Source organism: Ovis aries, chromosome 19, assembly GCF_016772045.2.
Source record: "Ovis aries strain OAR_USU_Benz2616 breed Rambouillet chromosome 19, ARS-UI_Ramb_v3.0, whole genome shotgun sequence".
In the NCBI taxonomy this organism is placed as follows: Eukaryota; Metazoa; Chordata; class Mammalia; order Artiodactyla; family Bovidae; genus Ovis; species Ovis aries.
Genome location: NC_056072.1, coordinates 47,414,534 through 47,435,654, shown reverse-complemented (window position 1 = coordinate 47,435,654; position 21,121 = coordinate 47,414,534). Strand labels below are relative to the sequence as shown.

Sequence of the window (21,121 nt, the reverse complement as noted above, 5' to 3'; positions counted from 1 at the left end):
AGGATTTAGATCAGTAGAAAGAAGTGCTTTCAGTGATGGAGAAGAGCAGCAGAGACCAGAAGTTCCAGTGAGTATGACTTACATGCAGGGTGTTCTGGGAGCTGACGCACTGGAGCAGAGGGAGCCGTGGAGGAGTAAGCGGAGTCGGGTGGGATGGAGGCCCTTTGTCTGGTGGGGTAACACATCAGGTGGTTGTTGGTATGTATAGCGTAGACAGATTGTGTAGAGGTCCTTGGGGACGCCAGATGGAGGAATTGAGACGTGATACAGTCCTCTGCTTTTCAAGAAGCTTTCTCAAATGCTCCAGACACAATTAGTTGTTCCAATCCATGTCTCCCTACAGGATATTCCCAGTCCTCTACTCTAGCTGTGATGATTGTCTTGCTGTGTCTATAAACGTTTTCATATACATCTACTGTTTTCCTCCAGGACATGGACAGTGTCTTAGTTACCGCTGATCTCCAATGCTCAGGACCACATCTGGTATGGAATACATACCCAATGAATATGGTTGAGTTAAACTGAAATAGGGTTCCTGAACTGCCAGCCAAGATGGGGCAGATCTGGGCAGTGCTTTATGGTGAAGCTGGGTGAGAAAGTGTATGGCTGCAAACCATAGAATGTACCTACCTGCTACCAAGGGGTCCCAGGACGAGTGGAATGGGAAGCAAGGCAAGTCTGAGGCATCAAGTTTACAGGAGTGTGTAGAGTCCCAGAAACCAGGTAGGGTTGAGGACAACATGAATGAGATGGAAGAATGAAGTCAGGAAAACTGAGCCTCAGTGAATTCCTGGAGGCAGTGGCTTGCAGGGCTCTTGGGTCCTATGCCTAGAGAACCATTCCTAAGCCTATGGGATAAAGGGAGTCATCCAAGCAGTTGAATCTCTTGAGAAGTGAGGAGCTGTTGAAGAGTCTCTTAGATTCTTTAACTTTCAGAGAAGCAGAGTGATTCTGTAGGCCCCTGACATTTATCTAGGACTTTAGTTAGCAACTGACCCAAAACCCAACCTAAACTGGCTCAGTTTATTGGCTTTTGTAACCGAAAAGCCCAAAGTTGGGGGAGAAGTTTGGCTTCAGGTTCCAGGTTCAGCTTGATCTGGGGACTCTTATGGTGGCATCAGAGCCGGGCTCTTGCCTCTGTCTTTCCGTTTGACTCCCTCTCATCTTTTGCCTTGACTTCCCTTAGTTTTGGCTTTTCATCTTTATGTCCCCCTGGCAACTCTAGGCTTGTAGCCTCAAAGAGCTCAGTAGAGCCAGTGACAGAACATCTGGCCTAGTGGCTGAGTGAAACCCAGGATTAGTTCTGATTGGACCTGGTTGGTGGGCATTGGGTCACATGCCTATCCCTGGGCTAATAACTTGGGTCACAGGCCAACCCCTGTGGCCCCTGGACTGAAAGTAAGGAAGAAGCAATTCTCAGAGGAAAGTCAGGGAGCTGTTACCCTGTGAGTTTTGCTAGGTGACAAGAACTGTAAGGAGCCACCCCCTGCCAGTTACTTGCTTTAGCTCCTGCAGCCTCTGTACTGCCAGTAAGTGGGGAGGCCCCAAGAGAAAGGGCCCTGTCAGCTTCATCTGTCTTCTTCCCACCGACCAGATGTCTTTGAGTTTGGTCTCCATGGAGCGGTCAGCCAGGGCACTCACTGGCCACCTCCATTTGCCATCTCAGGTACCTTCTGGATGGCATCCTGTGCAGTGGCCCTACCCAGCCTAGGTAGTCACTTGGCTAGCATTGGTCCTGTAAGGTTTCTGTCCCATCTCCTGATCCTCCTGTCGGGATTCTAATTCCAGAGCCTGGAAGTGTAGCCTCTCCCTATCCTGTCGCCAGTGGCCTCTGATGGCAAATGTCTGACCGTTCACAGGGCTCTTTCAGACTTCACGTAATCTGGTTTTCACTGTCACCTGGGTGGGAAGGATGAGTGTCCCGGTTTTATAGATGAGGAAACTGAGAGGCAGGAGGCGGATAACTCAGCTGAGAGCCACAAGAAATGGACTCAGTCACGTGTGCTCTTCGATGTGTACTTTTAGGCCAAAGGTGAAGAAGAAGGAAGGCACACTAAAGTCCCCCCTGCCGTGGTCCCCAGCAGAGTTTACAGGAGGTTGAATCACGCAAAGAAACCCTGTTTGAGTGGCTAAATGTGTCTCAGGTGACACACTCCTGAGAGCACCTCCTGGAATGTGAGGCAGTAGGTGGGAGGGTCTCTTGGTGACCTCAGGTGACCTGGTCACCGGACAAGGCAGCAACTTCTCCTGGATCTTGCTGCTCCTGGTTGGTCATCCTCCCCAGCATCCCTGGGCCCTCACTTCTGAAGTGGCCTCCTTCTGAAGCCTGAGTCTAGACATTGCTCCTCGTGTCATAAAGAATTGTAGTTTCATAGCTGGAAGGCATCATCCATTCAGACTTCTTGTTTTGCAGATGAGAAACAGAAGCCAAGCCTCAGAGCCGCCCCAGGCCCATGTGTCCCTCGGTGCCTTTGGTTCCCTCTCCCCTCACATCTGTGCTCCTGCAGCCCTGGAGCTCTCATCACCTTGACCGCTTTGCCTCTGTGGGTGCTCCCCTCTCCTACCAGGCCGGGAGTTCATGGTGCAGAGCAGAAGCTGTAAGGTTCTTCCTGGGTGTTTAGTCATGGGTGTTTTCCTGGGACAGGGCCTGTAGTATTGTTATGGGTGGGATGTCTGTATCCCCACATGTTGATGTGTTCAAAACTCAACCCTAATAGGGTGGTGTTTGGAGGGGGGCCTTTGGGGAGTGATTAGGGTTAGATTAGGTCTTGAGGATGGGGCCCTCATGATGGGATTAGTGCCCTGAGAAGAATAGGAAGGGTGAACTCTCTCTCTATGTGTACATTTCCACCAAGGAAAGGCCAGATGAGGATAGCATGAGAAGCCAGCCTTCCACAAGCCAGAAGAAGTGTTCTCACCAGACACCAGATCAACTGACACCTTGATGTTGGACTTCTCAGCCTCCAGACTGAGAAATAAGCCTCTGTTATTTAAGCCAGCCGGCCGATGGTATTTTGTTATGGCAGCCTGAGCCGACTAAAACAATTACGGAATGTCTTAGCAGGAAAGGCCGTTGAATAATGTTTGGTCAGAACTTCTCATTTTGCCCATTTATTTCCTCATTTATAAATATTGAGTATTTGTTTTTGTGACAGACTTGAAAATACAGTGATGTATGAAATATAAATGGTCCCTGATTTTATAAGAAATTATCATTTATTGGGATAGACAAGTATCAAAGAGGTAGTGTTTTTTAAATTTAAATTTTCCATTGTGAATAGTGCTATGCAGAAATATCGTGAGCTTTGAGAGCATATACCAGTGGGTCTGAATTTTGTCTGGGAGGTCAGCAGAGGTTTTGCTGAGAAAGTGTCATTTAAGCTGAGCTTTGAAGGACAGGGAGAACTTAGCCTGGTGTAAAGGCAGGAATTGGGCTGAGGGTGGAGGAAGGCATCTGTAGTGAAGAACAGGATGTGGACCTGAGTGAGTCGAGGCTAACTGGGGCTAGCAGAATACAGACAGATTCAACTCCAGGCCCTGCGTTCTCTCCACAACTCCATGCTGGGCTTGTGTTAGTCCCGTGTCAGGGTTGTGTGCCCACCAGAGATGGGAGTTGGCACCTGTAGGGGTAGGGCTAGCACACAAGGTGGGTGAAACAGAATGGACAGAGGTGTGGAGCAGGGAACGTATGAACTTGGGAGCATAGTGGAAGGGAGCAGGTCAGCCCATGACGTGCAGTGGATGCTCTTGCAGGAGAGGAGTGAGCAAGCTGGAAGGGACAGGAGGGTGGGAGGTAAGGGTGTTCACAGGGGCTCCAGCTGGGATTGAAAGGAAGGACCTGGGAGATGCTGGGATCAGCTGTTCTCTACAGTCTGACTGTTGAGCCCAGGCTTGTTCTAGAAGGGCTTTTGGTAATTTAGAAAGATTCCTGTCCTGCTTGGTTTGCTTTTTGGTACATATGCTAGAATCCTAAGTTCTCATGTTTTTATAGCCCTCTTTCAGTCTGGCCTTGTTGCTTAATTCCTTGTCTTTTTTTTTTTTTTCTTTTCTACCTCCTATTGGGACCCATGAGTACTTTATGTGTGCCCTGTATGGTGTTGGAAAGTGAAAATGTTAGTTGCTTAGTCATTTCCAATTCTTTGGGACTGCATGGACTGTAACCCACCAGGCTTGTCTGTCCATGGAATTTTTCAGGCAAGGATACTGAAGTGGGTTGCCATTTCCTTCTCCAGGGATCTTCCTAACCCAGGGGTCAAACCTGGGTCTCCTGCATTACAGGAAGATTCTTTAGCATCTGAGCCATCAGAGACTGGTATGGTGCTGGATGCTGGGGTTACAAACACAGTTAGAAATGATCTCTGCCTATAAGGAGCCCAGGTGGTAGGACCCAGAAGGGATGTGTGTGTGAATGGGGAGACTCTGTGTCTTTCACTGCCAGGGTGTATGCCAGGAGACCTCTGCAAAGACTTGAGCCTTTCGGGTGATGAGCAAAGCAAAGAGATAAGCCTTACCTGGCTCATGAAGCCTCTGTTGATCTTTTGACAGCAGGTGGGGACTTCTGTGAGGGTAGGGACCAGGCTTTCTGAGGGAAACACAGGTGCTCAGGGATGCATGAGTGGATAGATAGATTCATGATGGATGAATGTTTGTATCACAGTGCTAGTAAAGGGATCCTTGAAAATAGGACAGCTGATCACCAAGTACAGGTAAGGATCCTGGCATCAACTGTTCCCTGCTAGTTGAGTTTCTGTTTCTCAAGGCTCTGTATGGGGTTAACTGGTTCAGAGACTCTTGCTTTAGAGCCTCTCCTGCTTGGTGAAACTTCACTGTTGAAAGAAGGTAAATCAGGTTTCAGAATTAGATGTTCAGCTTTCATTTCTCTAGTGACTTGGGTCTCATAGGGGACTTTCATCCACATAACAGAGTGGTCTCTGGTGAAGACTTGGTGCTTTCTGCTTTGTTAAAAGATGGTTTGGCTGGCCCTGCTCATCCAGGATGCCCTGTTGGTGAAGTGGATCCCTGCTGGTGTCTGGGTGAGCGTGCCTGGCAAATGCAGGGAAATTGGGGTATGAGAATCATATACTCTTCTTGTTTGGCCTGGAGTAGGGCTTTTAAGATACAGCCCCTGCCCAGGGGCCACCTCATTTCATGTTCATTTCTGGAGGGCTCGCTTGCCTCTCTTCAGTTGCTCCATTCCTTCATCCTTACCGTGGTGGCCTCCTTGTGCTCCCACCCATCTTGGACTCTGGCTGCGTATCTCCTCTGTGCAGCGTCTCACTGTCCTTCATCCAGGTGCATGTTCTCACCCTATCTTATAAAGAACCTGGCCTTTTCTGGTGGCTTCCTTTCAAATCACTAACCCAACATTCTTTTCTCAAATGAGCAATCCTCTTGTGAAGTAATTACCTCCCGTTCTGAGGATTGTTGTTTTGCAAGATTTTTCTTTAACACTGCATTTGCTTAACGTAGAAGGGTATTTGTTTCCTGAGAGTCCTTTCTAACAGCAGGATTGGGGGCCAGGATGATCTGGCTTCTAGGCAGACTGGTCTGCGTGCTCTTCAGCCTGTGATTGTTCAGCTGGCATCATGGTAGAATCTCTGTAGTAAAGAACTGCATTAAAGCAAGGTTACATTTCATATAATCAATTCCATCAAGTAATGTGTGGAGGATTTTGCAAAGAAAGGCCAAAAATCTTCAAAAAGGAGAGAGGGGAGGATGAGAGAGGGATAAAAGAGCCCTAAACAATTCAGTTTCACAAATAGCCCTTGTATTATTGTGGCAAAATTACTTATAAGTAAAAGCTACAGAGGGAAAACAAGCTGGGTTTGGTAGGTGTCGTGTACTCTCTGTTCCCTGTCTTGTTTGTCTGCTCTAAAGTATAGTGCTGTGTTGACGTAGAGATGTTACTGCTCTGAATATTGATGGGAGCAAAAGCCTTTTTTTTTTTTTTCCTGTCTGGCCCAGTAAATAAAGCAGAAGGGATAAAAAGGGAAGAAGAATTGTAAAATCGACGTGCTGTTTCCTGCTTATCTGGTTCCCTTACAGTTCTAACTCTCAAAAACATCCTGACGGTCTACCTTTGGTGGCCAGGGTCCAATTTGAGGGCAGCAGATTGGTTTATTCAGAGAGTTTTGCTTCTGGTTAAATCTTCTCCTTTTAGCTCGCTAAGTTAGGGTCACTACCTCATCAAAGCCTTCCTGAATCTCTCCTCTGTAGTCAGTAGTGACGTCGGTCGCTGTTCTTCAGAACATCCACAGTGGCCTGAGTGTATGCCCCGTGGGAGCTCACCAGCTGGGGATGTGGCAGTGAATGGGAAAATGAGCCCTTGCTCTCACGAGGCTCACAGGGACTCCAGAGAGTAAACAGAGGAGTCCTTGGAGGTCTGCCTGGGGGACAAGGGGGCACACATGCTGTTGCTCTGGGAGAATTTCAGCTGCTCATCCCAGCCTGGAGGGTGTGGCTGCTGTGCGGAGGGAGCAGGTCATGGCCCAAGAAGTTCTTGCAGCCTGGTGAAGGATGGTGTGGGGTACACAGGATGAGCCAGACTGAGAGAGGAAGCATGAGTGTGGAGGCTGGGGATGAGCAAGACTTTTAAAATTGAAAACACATGGACTCTGGCTAACTTTCACCGCAAAGGAATTTATTAGACCACTCGGACGGTGTTCTGAGGATCAAGCGGTGCTCTTGAGGGCATGTGAGGAATGACATGGACCTGGAGGGAAGAACTGATGAACTGGCTTTTCAGCATGACCACTGGGGAGCGGAGAACGGGGATAGAGGCTGGGGTACCTCCAGGATTGGACAGTTCCCTGCTGGTAAACAGGAAGGATGCAGTGGCAGAACTCAGCGAAGTCCCACCTGGGACTCGCCTGCGATGGAGGCGTAGCACTCTGGTGGCAGCTAGAGCCCAGGGTGGCCTAGAAAAGACACTGCTTCTGTGGAGCAAAGCAAGTCCTTGCAGGGGTTGTTGTTGTTGTTTAGTCGCTCAGTTGTGTCTGACTCTTTGGACCCCATGGACTGCAGCACGCCAGGCTTCCCTGTCTTTCACCATCTCCCAGAGCTTGCTCAGACTCATGTCCGTTGAGTTGGTGATGCCATCCAGCCATCTCATCCTCTGTCATCCCCTTCTGCCTTCAGTCTTTTCCAGCATCAGTGTCTTTTCTAATGAGTCGGCTGTTTGCATCAGATGACCAAAGTATTGGAGCTTCAGTTTCAGCAGGGGAGAAAGGGTCTAACCCTTTGGCCTTATCAGAGGACAGAACTGCTTATCAAGGTGCAGAACTGTTCTTTGTCAATTCCCTCTCCTGCAATGTCCTCTGTGTATCACATCTGAAACCCTTACCTTCTGCACTGGACTAAACATTTCAAAGATAGGACCACAGTGGAGATGCTTTTCTTATCTTGGCTCCTGGAGTGGGGCCCATCGTGGAGAAGAGGTGCTCACTAAGTATTTCCTGAGCCAAATTTATTTGCCCTCTTGCACGAGGCATCTTAATAAGTGAATTCCATGACTTCTGTTTTCCTGAGGCATTCGTAACTTTCTTCAGGTCTCACAGAGAATTAGCAGAGGACTTTATGGTCCATGTGGAAGAGTTTTAATTAGGATGGTTCACTTAGTTGTTCTTTAAGTAGCTTTTTGCCAGCACATTCCTCTTGTAAAATTGACCTCATACATCTCAACAGTCCATATTTCTTTTGAAACCCAAGCCATACAAAGAAAACCTTGTAAAAGAGGAGAGAGCCAACATTTTGAGACTTGCTGATGGATGCATTTTCTACAATTCTTGGAATTACATGAGTTGGCATCAGAAAGATTCTGAGAGTCCCATAACATGAGGGTGGCATCTCAGAGATCTGTGGCAGTAAGATGGAAGTGGCTGCTGATGGCCTTGCCATCCTGAATCCCCTCCTCCCCCGCCCTTACTGCGCAGGTGAGGAAACGCAGGTCCAGAGGACAGGAGGGGCTTGCCGAGGTCATCTTGCTGCTCAGTGACAAAGCCGATCCTGACCTAGAAGTCAAGATGGAAACCCGAGAGGAGGAGAGGGTCAAAGCAGACACATCTTCCTTTCTTCCCAAGGACATTGTGTTCAAAGCCCCGAGGGAATCTCTGTAGCATCCTTGCGCTTTCCTGGGGGCCTGACTGGGCAAGCTTAGGAGGAAAACATGCTGCGTTTTGCAAATGTGCAGAAATAACAAACACGCGGTTATGTCCTAGGCAGGGTCACCATGCACACATCAAGGCAGGTGGCAAAGTGCAACCATGCAGTCCAGGATGGAAAGTGCTTTACACTTAGTTGCTTATGAGACATTCAGTGTTAGAATTAAAATGCCTTCTTGCTCCAGGTGTAGTGCTAATTTTTCCATTTCTCATAATAAAACTTGGCTTGGAGTTAAATGCTAATATTTCTGAGACACTGATTCTAATTCCTATTTCTTTTTCTTCTTCTCCCCCACCCCCAATTTTTTGTTTTCTTTGTTTCTCTTCACAGGAAAAAGTAGAATATGCCTTCCTGATTATTTTTACAGTCGAAACATTTTTGAAGATTATAGCATATGGATTATTGCTACATCCTAATGCTTATGTTAGGAATGGATGGAATTTACTGGATTTTGTTATAGTCATAGTAGGGTAAGTCCCTTTTATTTGGGGAAATGTTTTTTTGGAACATGGGAGGTGGGGAGTAACAGAAAACAGTATTTTAAGGGCACAGGCTTGATGCTTTATGCTGGTGATTGTAGCCAGAACCTGTCAGGAGTTCTCTGAAGCCTGGTGATGCCAGAGACCAATTTGAAATTCTCTCATTGCTGTTACTCCCTCTTTGAGGAACGTGTTAAGGAAGGAAGTTCAAGCTCAGCTAGTGATGTGAGAGGGTTCTTCTTACAAGGCCTTGGGCCTTTACAGATAGGCCAGCTCTGCTGGTGATTTGAGTCCAACGTGTAGAGCTCTTATACTTAACACCCCGTCAAGTTAAAAAACCAAAATAAAGCAGTAATAAATCCTTCATAGCAGTGAGATACTCTGCCATTTAACATCCCTTGAGCAAAGCTATTAATTTTTTCTGCTGCCTTGGGGGAAAAGATTTGGCACACTACTATCCCATTTCAAATAACAAAACAAGTGCTTGAAAAATGTCAGATATCCGGCATGAAGTGAAATAAGCCAGAAAATGCAGAGAAGCAGACATTATCCCTGCATCCTGTCACAGGAAGAAGACACCAACAGTTTCAGTTAAAGGAGAATGTTAAAAAACTGTGGCCTGTGTTAGTCTGGTCCTTCAACACCTGGAAATGTTTCCAGCAAGAAAGAAATGAATCAATGTCAGAGGAATGCTGGGTCTTTGGACCAAACACCCACACAGGAAAATAAGATCCTTTACTCAGTCTTAGTTGCCTAGCTGTAAAATGGGTTATTCCTAAAATGGTATGTATTCCCACAGAGAGAAATTATTAAGTGGCCTTTCTGTTTTCATCTCCGTAACTTCATTCAAATGCTTTCTGCAGTTGAGCAAGGTGATTTTTTCCTTTTGGATTATTATTATTTATCATGAATCCTTTACTTTTTCATGAGAGACTAATGGTGCTAGATATTTGGAGAGTGGGATAAATTTTGAGCCTCTTCTTTCAAATCTAGGAAGATAGAGTGGGATCCAAAATGGTAGCCCAACAGTATGATTTAGACTTAGAAAAATATTAACTGTTGCAAAAGCCACCCTAGTACATTGGAATCGAAGGCATTATGGCAAAGATAGTGCAACTAAAATGAACAGTTGATATGTATCACGCCTTCTTGTATTTGATGAACTCTAACAAAGAATGGCAAGCAGGAGCCTTACAGGCCTCTCTGTTCTGGAATAATCTTGCTGTAACTCTCCTGACTCTGGACTGTCTGTTCATCTTAGCTCCATTTCTTTTGTCCCACCCTGCAATCAACTTTCCATCTGGAGGCACTTTTCAGACTATCATACAGCACAAAGACAGGGAATCAAGCAGAGTGTGGTGATCTCATTGAGTTGCAGAGACAGAGACAAGAGTTTAGGAAGGTTGAGATGGCTAAAATTGGAGAGGCATGGTATGGGAGCAGTGAGGGACCAAAGAGAAAGAGGTCCATAAATACGCCTTGGGGCCCTCTTGAGTTTTGGCTGAAGCCTAAGCTACATGTACATGGGATGATAGTCCACAAGTCCAGGCAAAGACTACTACTAGGGAAAAAGGAAGAGCTGGGAGCTATAGCTGACTAATAACTAGGGCTCATATAGGTCTGGGATTTGTTCAAGTTATAAGCAACCAGAGTGGAAAGACCTTGTTGAACACCCTGGACTGTCAGTTGAAACCCCAGAAGGGCCATTAATAATACAGCTCAACTAACTCTAGAGTGGGTATTGGCAAACTGCAATCAGTGGGCCAAATTCAACCTGCTACCAATTTTTGTAAATAAAGTTTTATTGTAACACAGTCACAAGCATTTGTTTACATAGTTGAGTTATGTGGTTTAGGTCCAGAAAGCCTAAAATATTTACTGTCTGGCCCCTTACAAAACAATTTTGACAACTCCTGTTCTACAGTAAAAACTACCTGAAACCCTTGCTAATAGTATTTGAAAAAAAACCTGAAAAGGAGCAGACTGACTTGCAAGTAACTTAAACGCCCGCCAAAGCAAAACTCAACACTCTTTAAAGGAAGACAACAAAATCCAGATAAAGTGTTCAGCTTCCAGTCAAATATTTCTAGACTTGTGAATAAATGTGATCCATAGCTAGTAGGAAATTCCATTAATAGAGGCAGACCTAGAAATGACAGACAGGATGGAATTAGTGGAGAATTACTTTATAAGCCTTTAAAAACTATTATAAACATGTTTATATACTTAAAAGGAATATATGACTACAGTGAGAAAAGATGGGACAATGTAAAACAGAACCAAATGGAACTTTGAGATCTGGAAAATATGTCTAAAATGAAAAATTCCCTGGATTGACCTAACAGCAGAGTAGACTCAATAGAATGATCAAAGATTTTGAAGAGATAACAGTAACACACAAAAATAATGATGGAAAATAAATGAATACCACCTTGGTGACCTATGGGGTGAAGTGAAATGAAGTCGCTCGTTGTGTCTGACTCTTTGCGACCCCATGGACACCAGGCTCCTCCATCCATGGGATTTTCTAGGCAAGAGTACTGGAGTGGGTTGCCATTTCCTTCTCCAGGGAATCTCCCCAACCCAGGGATCGAACCCAGGTCTCCCGCATTGTAGACAGATGCTTTACCGTCTGACACGACCTATTATTCATATACTTGGAGTCCCAGAAGATAGTAGATAGAGGGGAGACAAAAATAGTTGAAGAAATAGTCCAGATTTTCTAAATGTGATGAAAAACATAGACTCACAAATCCAAGAAGGTCAACAAAGCCCAAAGTAAAGACGAAAAAAGCTGCGTCAAGGCATATCATGATCATAATCAAACTGCTCAAGACCAAAGATAAAGAGAAATCTTAAAAGTAGAGAAAAAGTCATTGTAGACTTCTTGTCAACAACTATGCAATCCAGAAGACAACAGAAAGTTTCAGAGTTCTAGGGAAAAGGGTTCACCTTCAATTCTTATTTAGTGAAGAGACCTTAAAAAGTTGAAGTAAGAAAGAACATTTTTCAGACAAACCACAGCTGAAAATTTGCCACCAGGAGACCTGCACCTTAAGAAATATAAAGGAATTTATTCACACTGATGAAAGACATTAGTAAGAAATACACATCCATACAAAAGAAATGAAGAATGCCAGAAAGGGTAGATGCATGTATAAATATGAAAACATTTTTTCTCATTTTAAAGTTTCTCTATAGCATTGATTATTTAAAGCAAAAATAACAGCTGTGGATTGTGGGGTTTATAGCATCTATGAAAGTAAAAATAAAAATAGCACGAAGGACAGAAACAAGGAAATATCCACATAGCATGGAAAAGTGCTTGTATACTTGGTGGAATTATTTGAAGGTAGACAATGAGAAGTTAAAGAGTAAACCGTACAGCATAGGCCAGCAAGCTTCAGCTCATAGACAAAAAAGACATTTACTGCCTTTTTCACCTCCTACATTGACAAAGTATTTGGCTGTCTGCTTTAACAGATTAAGTTTTATTGGAAGACAGTCACACTCACTCATGTTTTATGGCCATTTGGTGTTAGGATGGAAAAGTTGACTAGTTGTCACAGAGACCCTATGGCCTGCAAATCCTAAAATAGCTGCTCTCTGGCACTCCACAGAAAATTTGTGCTGACACTGGGTCTAGAAGAGACGCTCAAAAAAATAAAGAGGTATAGTTGATAAGTCTGTATTAGAGATTAAATGGAATCCTTCAAAAGCTCATTTAATTTTTTTTTCAATAAGCAGGAAAGAAAAGTTTGGTGGATAGAGCAAGTAGAGAGCAAATAACAAGATGATAGATTTAAACCCAGCTATACCCTTATTTAAAATCCAGAGGTTATCAGATTTTATACATGTATTTGGTGTTAGGATGGAAAAACACTCAATTCTATAAGAAACCTAATTTACAAAGACAAATAATTTGAAAGTGAAAGGAGAGATGAGGCTTCCCAGGTGACTCAGTGGTTAAAAAAATCTGCCTGCCAATGTGAGAGCTGGATCCCCTGGTGAAGGAAATGGCAACCCACTCCAGGATTCTTTCTGGGGAAATTCCATGGAGAGAGAAGGCTGGCAGGCTACAGTCCATGGGGTCACAAAGAGACGGACATGACTGAGTGACTAAACCCAACAATAAATGGACAGAAAACTATATATCATGCAAAACTAATCAAAATTAAAAACCAATCAAAAGAAAGCTATATTAATAACCAACAAAGTGAACTTCAGAACAGGAAATGTTATCAAGGGTGCAGACATTTCATGATGATAAAGGAGTCATTTCATAAGAAGATATAATAATCCTAAATGTGTATGTGGTATGTGCATATGTGTATGTAGACTGGCTATTAGGCTTATATGCTCTGATGAACTATGTGCCTAATAACAGATCTTCAAAATACATGAAGCACAAACTGATGGAAATGAAAGGGGGGAATAGACAAATCTTCAATTGTAGTTGTACACTTTAATACTCCTCTCTTGGGAGTGTTGATAGACCACCTAGCCAGAAAATCTTTAAGGATATAGGGACTTCTGAACAGTACCATCAACCAACTCAAGGAAATTGATTTTTCAGAGCACTGTGCACCCATCAAGAGCAGAATACACATTCTTTTCACGTGCAGGTGGAACATTCAGCAATAAAGACATATTCTGGGTCATGAAACAAACCTCAGTGAATTTAAGATTAAAATAATATGAAAGTGTGTTTTGAAAGAATTTAGCAGTGTTTCAAAGAAGCATGTAAATTTCTATATATTAGTCATGAACAATTTGAAAATGAAATGTTAACAGCATTATTATTTATTATATCATCAAACCCATGGACTATTGAGGGATAAATAGTGCACTGACAATGACCAAACCTGCTGAGAGAAATTAAAAAAGACCTAAATACATGTTATCGACTGGAAGACCCAATGTTCCAATTCATGGACTAGAAGACTCAATATCACTAGAATATCAGTCCTTCCCAAATTGTGATATAGATTGAATGTAATCTAAATCCCAGTAAGATTGTTGTAGAGACTGACAAACTTATTCAAAATTTTATATGAAAATTAGGCTCTAGACTAGCCAAGGAAATCTGTAAGAACAAACCTGGAACCCGATTTTAAGACATTCTACAAAGCCACTGTAGTCAAGACAGTATGATACTAGAATAAGTGATAGAAATAAAGATCAGTGGAACAAAATAGAAGGTTTAGAAATAAGCCCATACGGATGTGATCAACTGATTTTAGATAGAGGTGTCATGATGACTCAATGGATTAAGGAAACCATTTTCAACAAATAGTGCTGGAACAACTGTCTGTGTGAAAAAGATGACTTTCTCCATTCTTACCTTATACCATATACAAATAATGCCTTAAAATGAATCATAAACCTATATTTAAAGGCTAAAACTGTATTTCTAGGAGAAAATCTTTATGACTTCGGGCTAGGTAGAAACTTCTTAGGACCCGAAAAAGCATTTGCCATAAAAGAAATACTAGAATTTTTGAACCTTATCAAAATTAAAACTTTTATTCAAAAGAGACACTGTGAAGAAAATAAAAATATATGGCACAGATTGGGAAATATTCCCACTTCATATATATGACCATGGATTTGTATTCAGAATTTGTAAAGAACTCTTACAACTGGAAGGTAAGAGTATGACCCAGTACATAAATGGGCAAAAAATTTGAACAGATATTCATAAAAGAAGATGTGTAAATGGTCAACAAGCACCTGAAAAGATGTTCAGTGTTACTGATAATTGGAGAAATGCCAATTAAAACAGTGACATAGCATTACATACTCACTGGTATTAGTAAAAAGATTGACAATACCAGATGTTAACCAAAATACGGAGCAACTGGAACTCTTATACACTGCTTATAGAAATAGAAAATGATCTCAAAACTATGGTGAACAAAAGATAAAAGGAGAACATGCTGTATGACTCTATTCATGTAAGATTCTAGAAAAGGAAATAAAAACAAAACAGCCCTACATGATAAAACTGATAAAGTCTGTGGATACCTGAGGCTGAGCTGACGATGACTGCAAACAGGCATGAGAGAGCTGTTTGAGTATTTGTTACTTGGGCTCATGCCTTTGTCAAAACCTGTCTCACTGTACTCATTAAATGGTTGTGTTTTATTTTATATAAAGTAAGCCACAGTAAAGTTGGTTTAAGAAGTAAAAAAAAAATCATCTAAGAAGCTCAAGTTGAACTGGCCTTGATCTTTTTTTCTCATTAAGTATGAAAACCTTTAGAATATCAGATTATCCTTTAAAATATGTACAAAAGTATAGTCAAAGAGCAGAAGAAAAGTTTAAAAAGAAAAAGGAAAGTTGAATTGTTATGTCTTTACTTGAATCAAATTCCTACTCACTGAAGTTTCCAACTGCCGATTCTGTCTTAATCCAATGGATTTTCCGTTCCAAGTCAACCATGACCTATTGCTTTTGTCAAGATTCCCAATAACAGAGACGTTAAGAAAGTAATTGATATTTTCTAAAATGTTAACTGTTATAATGTGACCACAGGAAGGTTCAACATGTCTACCAGAGCTGATGTAATTCTCTGTATAGAAAAGTTTGATCTGAGCCAACTTTTATTCCACTCCTCTAAATTTTCCAATAAACATGACTTTTAGGCATTCAAGCTCATCAGTTAAGCTTTGTGAACACGAGGGGCTCATTCCCTTACTTCTAATTTGTGTCAGTTTGGGTTGCTCCTTGCCTTTTCCTTCTGTCTGGAGATATACTTTTAATAACAACTGAGGATGAAATACTTCGTTCTTATGTCCTCATCTCTTCAGGCACATGGTACTTAGTTTGGTTGGGTGGAAGGGGAAGACAATGAAAGGCGTAATCTCACAGAATATTAGAATGGGAAGGACAGGCTTCTGTATCATTTAATCAGTTTTCTCAGTTTACACAGACATAAACGAAGGCCCCAAGAAGGAAAGAGACTTTCCTAAAGCCTCCTAACTCAGGAATGGAAGCATGGCCTGGCTCCTGAGGCCTCTGGCCAGCAGTCAGCTTTCCCTGTCTGACTCAGGTTCCTCCGTGGGGGGTAGGGGGGGGGGCGGCATTGTTCACCTGTTTTCAAGGACATCACTGAAGAACAGGGGAGAAAAGGGCCATGATGTGTACTTTGCAAAACACTGATACTTGAAAGCAATCTTAAGTCACCACCTGCATAAATTATTTTCCTAACCCTTTGGGATGAAAATTCCTGCGGCTGCCGCATTTCAGAAGAGTTTGAGGTTTTCTTTCTTAGTTTGGCTTTGTTTTTGTGACACTGTGAACTTGTTTGGAAGGGCAGACTTTTAACTTCAGCCTTGACTGGGGGAGGGGAGCGGTTTACAGTAATGACAAAACTGTGCTAATGAGAGAGAGAGAGACCTATCATAAATGTGATACGTTTCCCAGTCATAAGCAGAAAGAGCCTGCCTTTTGTCGCTTTGAAAACGTAAAGACCTGACATACTCCTGCTCCGCTTCCCCTGCCTCCCACCCCCCAGGTTCACTGCTAATTGTGGTACTGTTATTAAAACAAATGACCCTTCTTTAAACACCCCAGAATGCTATGGCTCTGCCCCATCAGCGCTGTAATCAGACCACCCTGTATTTTATGGACTTAGTGTCTTGGCTATCCTGAGGCATGCCAGTGGGGGCAGCGTTTCTACTTTAGCTGCTAATTAAACTTTGGAAACCTTTTCTTTGTTGCTGGGCCAATCATTTCCACAATCTGATTGGCCCGAGTCGATTCTGTTTGAAAGGGGCAAATTTCTATTTATTCTGAAAAACAAGCAACAATTCCAAAGAACAAATGTTTATTTGAAAAAAAAAATGTTTATTTGAAAGAGTAAAAGTAACTGTCAAGTGAGTGGATTGCCTGAAAATAGCTTTATTCGAAAAACCTTCTGAGAATAGGAAAAAATTTGTGGTGGCTGCCAGATACAATATTATTCACATTTCAAAAGAGAAAATGACGATATTAGTACCTTGTCTTAGGTTTCTGCGTTTGGCTTTTGCTTAGCTCCTTGGCATCTGTGATTTACAGCATGCCCTGAACATCCCTGTGAGGATGGAGGTGGGGCTGTGTGTGTCTCAGTGACTGTATTGGAAGTGGTATAACATACTGAATAAGATTTGGGAGTCTGGAGTTATTCACTCACTGATTTATTCATCATATATTTCTTGAGTGCCTTCTGTGGTCAGGAACTGTTTTAGGCACTGGGCTGAAACAGACTAAATGAACAGAGAGACGACAGTTCCCTGCCATTGTGGTAAAGAACCTGCCTCCCAGTGGAAGAAACACGAGAGACTTGGGTTGGATCCCTGGGTCAGGAAGATCCCCTGCAAAAACAAATGGCAACCCACTCCAGTATTCTTGCCTGGAGAATCCCATGGACAGAGAAGCCTGGTGGTCTGCAGTCCATGGGGTCGCAGAGTCGAACATGACTGAAGTGACTTCCACTTAACACATGGAGCCTACATTCAGTGAGGCCAACACACCTGGATTCATATGTTAGTTTTGCCATTAGTTGTGTGGCCTTGGGCACGTTACTTGTTCTCACCAAGTTTGCTTCCTCACATGTAATTTAGTGTCCATGATCTCCATTGCATAACATTTTTGAGGATTAACAAGATAATTGATGTAAAGTGCTTAGCACATGCTGAGCGCTCATGAATGGGAGCTGCTATGATGATTGTGGTCATTACTGTTGTTTGGGCAATTCCATTGTCATCATTGAAAGAGGGGATTCACGAGGGATCCGGGGGCTATCTTGCTAGGATGCTCCATTGGCAGGAAAACAGCTGATATCAGTCCCATCTCTGGTCCTTTTAGATGTAGGATCCTAGCCAGGGGTCATAGCCCAGTTCTTGCTCTGCCTTGCTTTCCCTTAAGCATCAGCCTTACAGACTTAGCTTTTGTTCAAAAATAGCTACTCTCACCATCCTGCTTTGCTTCCCTGGGTGACAGACTAACATTTCTTCCTCTCTTCTTCTTTCAGATTGTTTAGTGTAATTTTGGAACAATTAACCAAAGAAACAGAAGGCGGTAACCACTCCAGTGGCAAATCAGGAGGCTTTGACGTCAAAGCCCTCCGCGCCTTTCGAGTGTTACGACCACTTCGACTAGTATCAGGAGTGCCCAGTAAGCACGTTTCGTTTCCTAAAGCCAGGATTTTGCGGATCGGTTTTCTTCTGGGTGGGTCTCGGGATTATGAAGCAGGGTGTGATAAGGTGAGTTGCTGTTCTCCAGCCAGGGTCTCTGCAGGCAACACCGTGGAGGCCTTCACTGTTTACAGAGTACTCTTGCTTATGTTGTCACTTTGGGTCCCTGTGAAAGCTCCAGTGGGAGTAGAGTAGGGGCAGTAGTGATCATTGTCTTCCTGATTTTGTGGAAGAGAGAGAGTATTCTCTTGGGCAGAGGCCAAGTGAATGGTGGTAGGAGACCATGAGTTCAGGCCTCCTGGCTGCAGTCTGGTCTTCAGCCTCTGACACCATCACCACCATCACTTCCTCCCACTTTCAGGCCTGCCCCTCTGAACATGGTGGGTTATATAGACAGGGGTGTCAGAGGGCTCAACTGACTGCCTTTTCTCAAAGTGAGCCGCAAGGGCCTGGAATCCTAAAACTTCCACTTAATTATCCTGTAGAGAGGCTGTGCCCATCCCAGTGTGGGGAGGAAGCGGATGCTTCTGGGTCCTCCCTGTGTGTAGGGCACAGTAGCACCTGCCGGAAGGTGGTTGTAAGGTCTGAATGCAGTAATGCAGAGGGAGCCTCAGCACAAGGTCTGGAGCTGGAGGGGGTGCTCAGTGTGAGAGATGCGGTGTCACCCGCTAGTCTGTGGTACCTGTCTATGCCAGGCCCTCGTTTGCTTCTTGCTGCAGATCTCCAGGCCAGATCCAGTGCCACCTGAGTATAGAAAAGATGCCCCGTCCATGCTTCAGCCAGGAATTTGGATAAGGAGCAAGGCATGTACTTCCCTGGGCTCTGCCCATGAGAGGACATCCCTCTTGGGGACTTCTGAGGGCAGACACTTTAGTGACTCTCCCAGGACTGTGGCTTCGAGGTGACTGCCTGCTTCCAGCTGCAGGATGGCTATGGGATTGCAGGGTGTGCCTTTTTTCACAGATCATAAAACCTTCAAAAGAGCACAGATCATGTTTTTGCTTCTTCAGAAGTTCTTCATAAAATTGTATTAAACCCGTTGGCACTCAGAATGCACCAAAAATTCTCTGGAAAAAACAAAACAAAACAAAACTTCCAAATTTAACATTTTAAAATGTAGGAAGTGGTGTTTTGTGTGTACTTGTTTTTCAAGATGGTTCATTTATTTTTCATTGAAAAAGATCAGCGCAAGTCAAAGCCACAGTACCGTCTGGAAGCAATTGAGAAAAATAGACATACCTTGAAAATGACTGGCCCTGTTGCGTGTGCCATGATTAAATGAGAAGTTCAGTGAGCAAACATGAGGTTTCAGATTCAGTTGTTACAGCTTAATCTAATTTCAAAGTAACCACGGCAACTTTCTAACCCCCAAGAGCAAATGACAGGCCAGTCTGCCTGCGGTATTTGTGTTGTGAGCAGACGCGCGGGTGCTGTGGCTCTGTGGCTCTGAGTCATACGTGAGGACTTCTCAGCCTGTGTTCATTAACTGCCCTGTGGGGAGCATCCAAGTCTCTCTGCAGACCCTGCTGGGCTTTGGGGAGATGGATTGGGGGCTCTGGGTCATGCTCCTTCCTGTGCTGGTTGGCAGCTGTGGACTAGTGATTTCTTAAGTACCTGCAATTATTAAAAATGCCTGGGAAGGTGTGGCTGTTTACACGTACCTTGGAGATGTCTGATCCCTCTGAAGACAACTCAGACTGTCCTGCAAGACTGATTTTGTGTGTGTATGTGGACATAAGTTCCTTCATTGGAAGGTAAATATGTGTTTCAAATAGAGTCCTTCAGATGTGTGTGGAGCTCTTCACCACCTACTCTCAGGTAATAGGTACATATGAGAATGCTCAAGCATTATATAGGAAAGAACCCTTAAGATCGTCTGGTCCAAGAGCACACTGTCTTCTAGGTGAGGAAGCTTGCAGAAACCTTGGGCAGGTTCTCACGGCTAGTGGGTGGCCAGATGGGACCAGACCCTTGGCCTCCTAGTTCCTGGCTCAGCGTTCTTTCTGCTCCATTTCACGGCTTCCTTGGTTAGAGCTCTGTGAAATCTGCTGGACACATTGGTCGTGTACAAAAGAGCCTAATACCATGAAAGTGTATGCATGCACTTGAAGATATAATGTCATTATTTCATAAATGTGGCCCATCTGAAATATTACAGTTACAATAAACATTTATGAAACATAGGGCTCACTGCCATTCAGTTGAGAAGAGCTAACTGCTGGATGATGATTTTGGATGGCCCTTGCATGTCCTAAAATAAAAAGCAAATGAAAAAACAAACAAACCCCATCTTGTCCAAGTAGATTAGAGGATATGTTTCTTTTTCTCTTCATCTATTCCTTATGGAAGATGAAAACATTACAAGTCATCCTATTGATCATTGTTTTCTTCAGAAGACATCATTTGAACATTTAAATATCCGAAGGCAGTATGTAGGATTTTGTCTTAATGAAAGTCTGGAAAGAAGTTCTTTGTGAGTCTAAAAAACCTCTTCTCATTCTTCCCTCCCCATCTTGTCCCCCACCTCTTCCCGTATACTTCATATCAAGGTGAACTTTTACTGCTGATAAGTATTTTTCTCTTTGCTTGGTGTGTTCTGATTTCTAATGTATTTCACTCTAGCATCTCAGCCTCTTCTTTCTTTCTTTGGATATGTATTGGGAAGGTACTGTGAGAAGATACTAGGAAAGGGCACTTTGGAGGAGAGAGAGAGAGCAGGGAGAGGAAGGGAAAGAAAAAGAACAGGGGGGAAAGATGGATTGGGGGCTCTGGGTCATGCTCTTTCCTGTGCTGTTTGTCAGCTGTGGACTAGTGATTCCTTGCTGCTAAGTCACCTCAGTCGTGTTAGACTCTTTGCAACCCCATAGATGGCAGCCCACCAGGCTCCACCGTCCCTGGGATTCTCCAGGCAAGAACACTGGAGTGGGTTGCCATTTCCTTCTCCAATGTGTGAAAGTGAAAAGTCAAAGTGAAGTCGCTCAGTCGTGTCCAACTCTTAGCGACCCCATGGACTGCAGCCTTCCAGGCTCCTCCATCCATGGGATTTTCCAGGCAAGAGTACTGGAGTGGGGTGCCATTGCCTTCTCCGCTAGTGATTCCTTAAGTACCTGCAATTGTTAAAAATGCCTGGGGAGGTGTGACTGTTTACGGTGGAGAAGCTGAGGTGGGTCTCAGTGGTGGCCACGTGTCTCACTGTGCAGGGCGCGTGCATGGTGTCAGGGGGCCTGCGTCTAGCTGGCTCTGGTTTCCTGCTGACCGCCCTCCCTCCAGCTCCTGCTTCCTTCTGCCTGGTGCTGAGTATTG

General features: G+C 43.9%; 1 protein-coding gene across 13 annotated transcripts in view; it reads left to right on the top strand.

Annotated features, from left to right (window-relative positions):
- Positions 1-21,121, top strand: part of CACNA1D (calcium voltage-gated channel subunit alpha1 D) — a 525,137-nt gene that overhangs the window by 328,121 nt on the left and 175,895 nt on the right. For all 13 annotated transcript variants that reach the window (XM_060402380.1, XM_060402383.1, XM_060402382.1 and 10 more), the window contains exons 4-5: positions 8,491-8,630; positions 17,656-17,798. In XM_060402380.1, the coding sequence (XP_060258363.1) occupies positions 8,491-8,630; positions 17,656-17,798 (283 nt within the window). The remainder of the gene's footprint in view (positions 1-8,490; positions 8,631-17,655; positions 17,799-21,121) is intronic.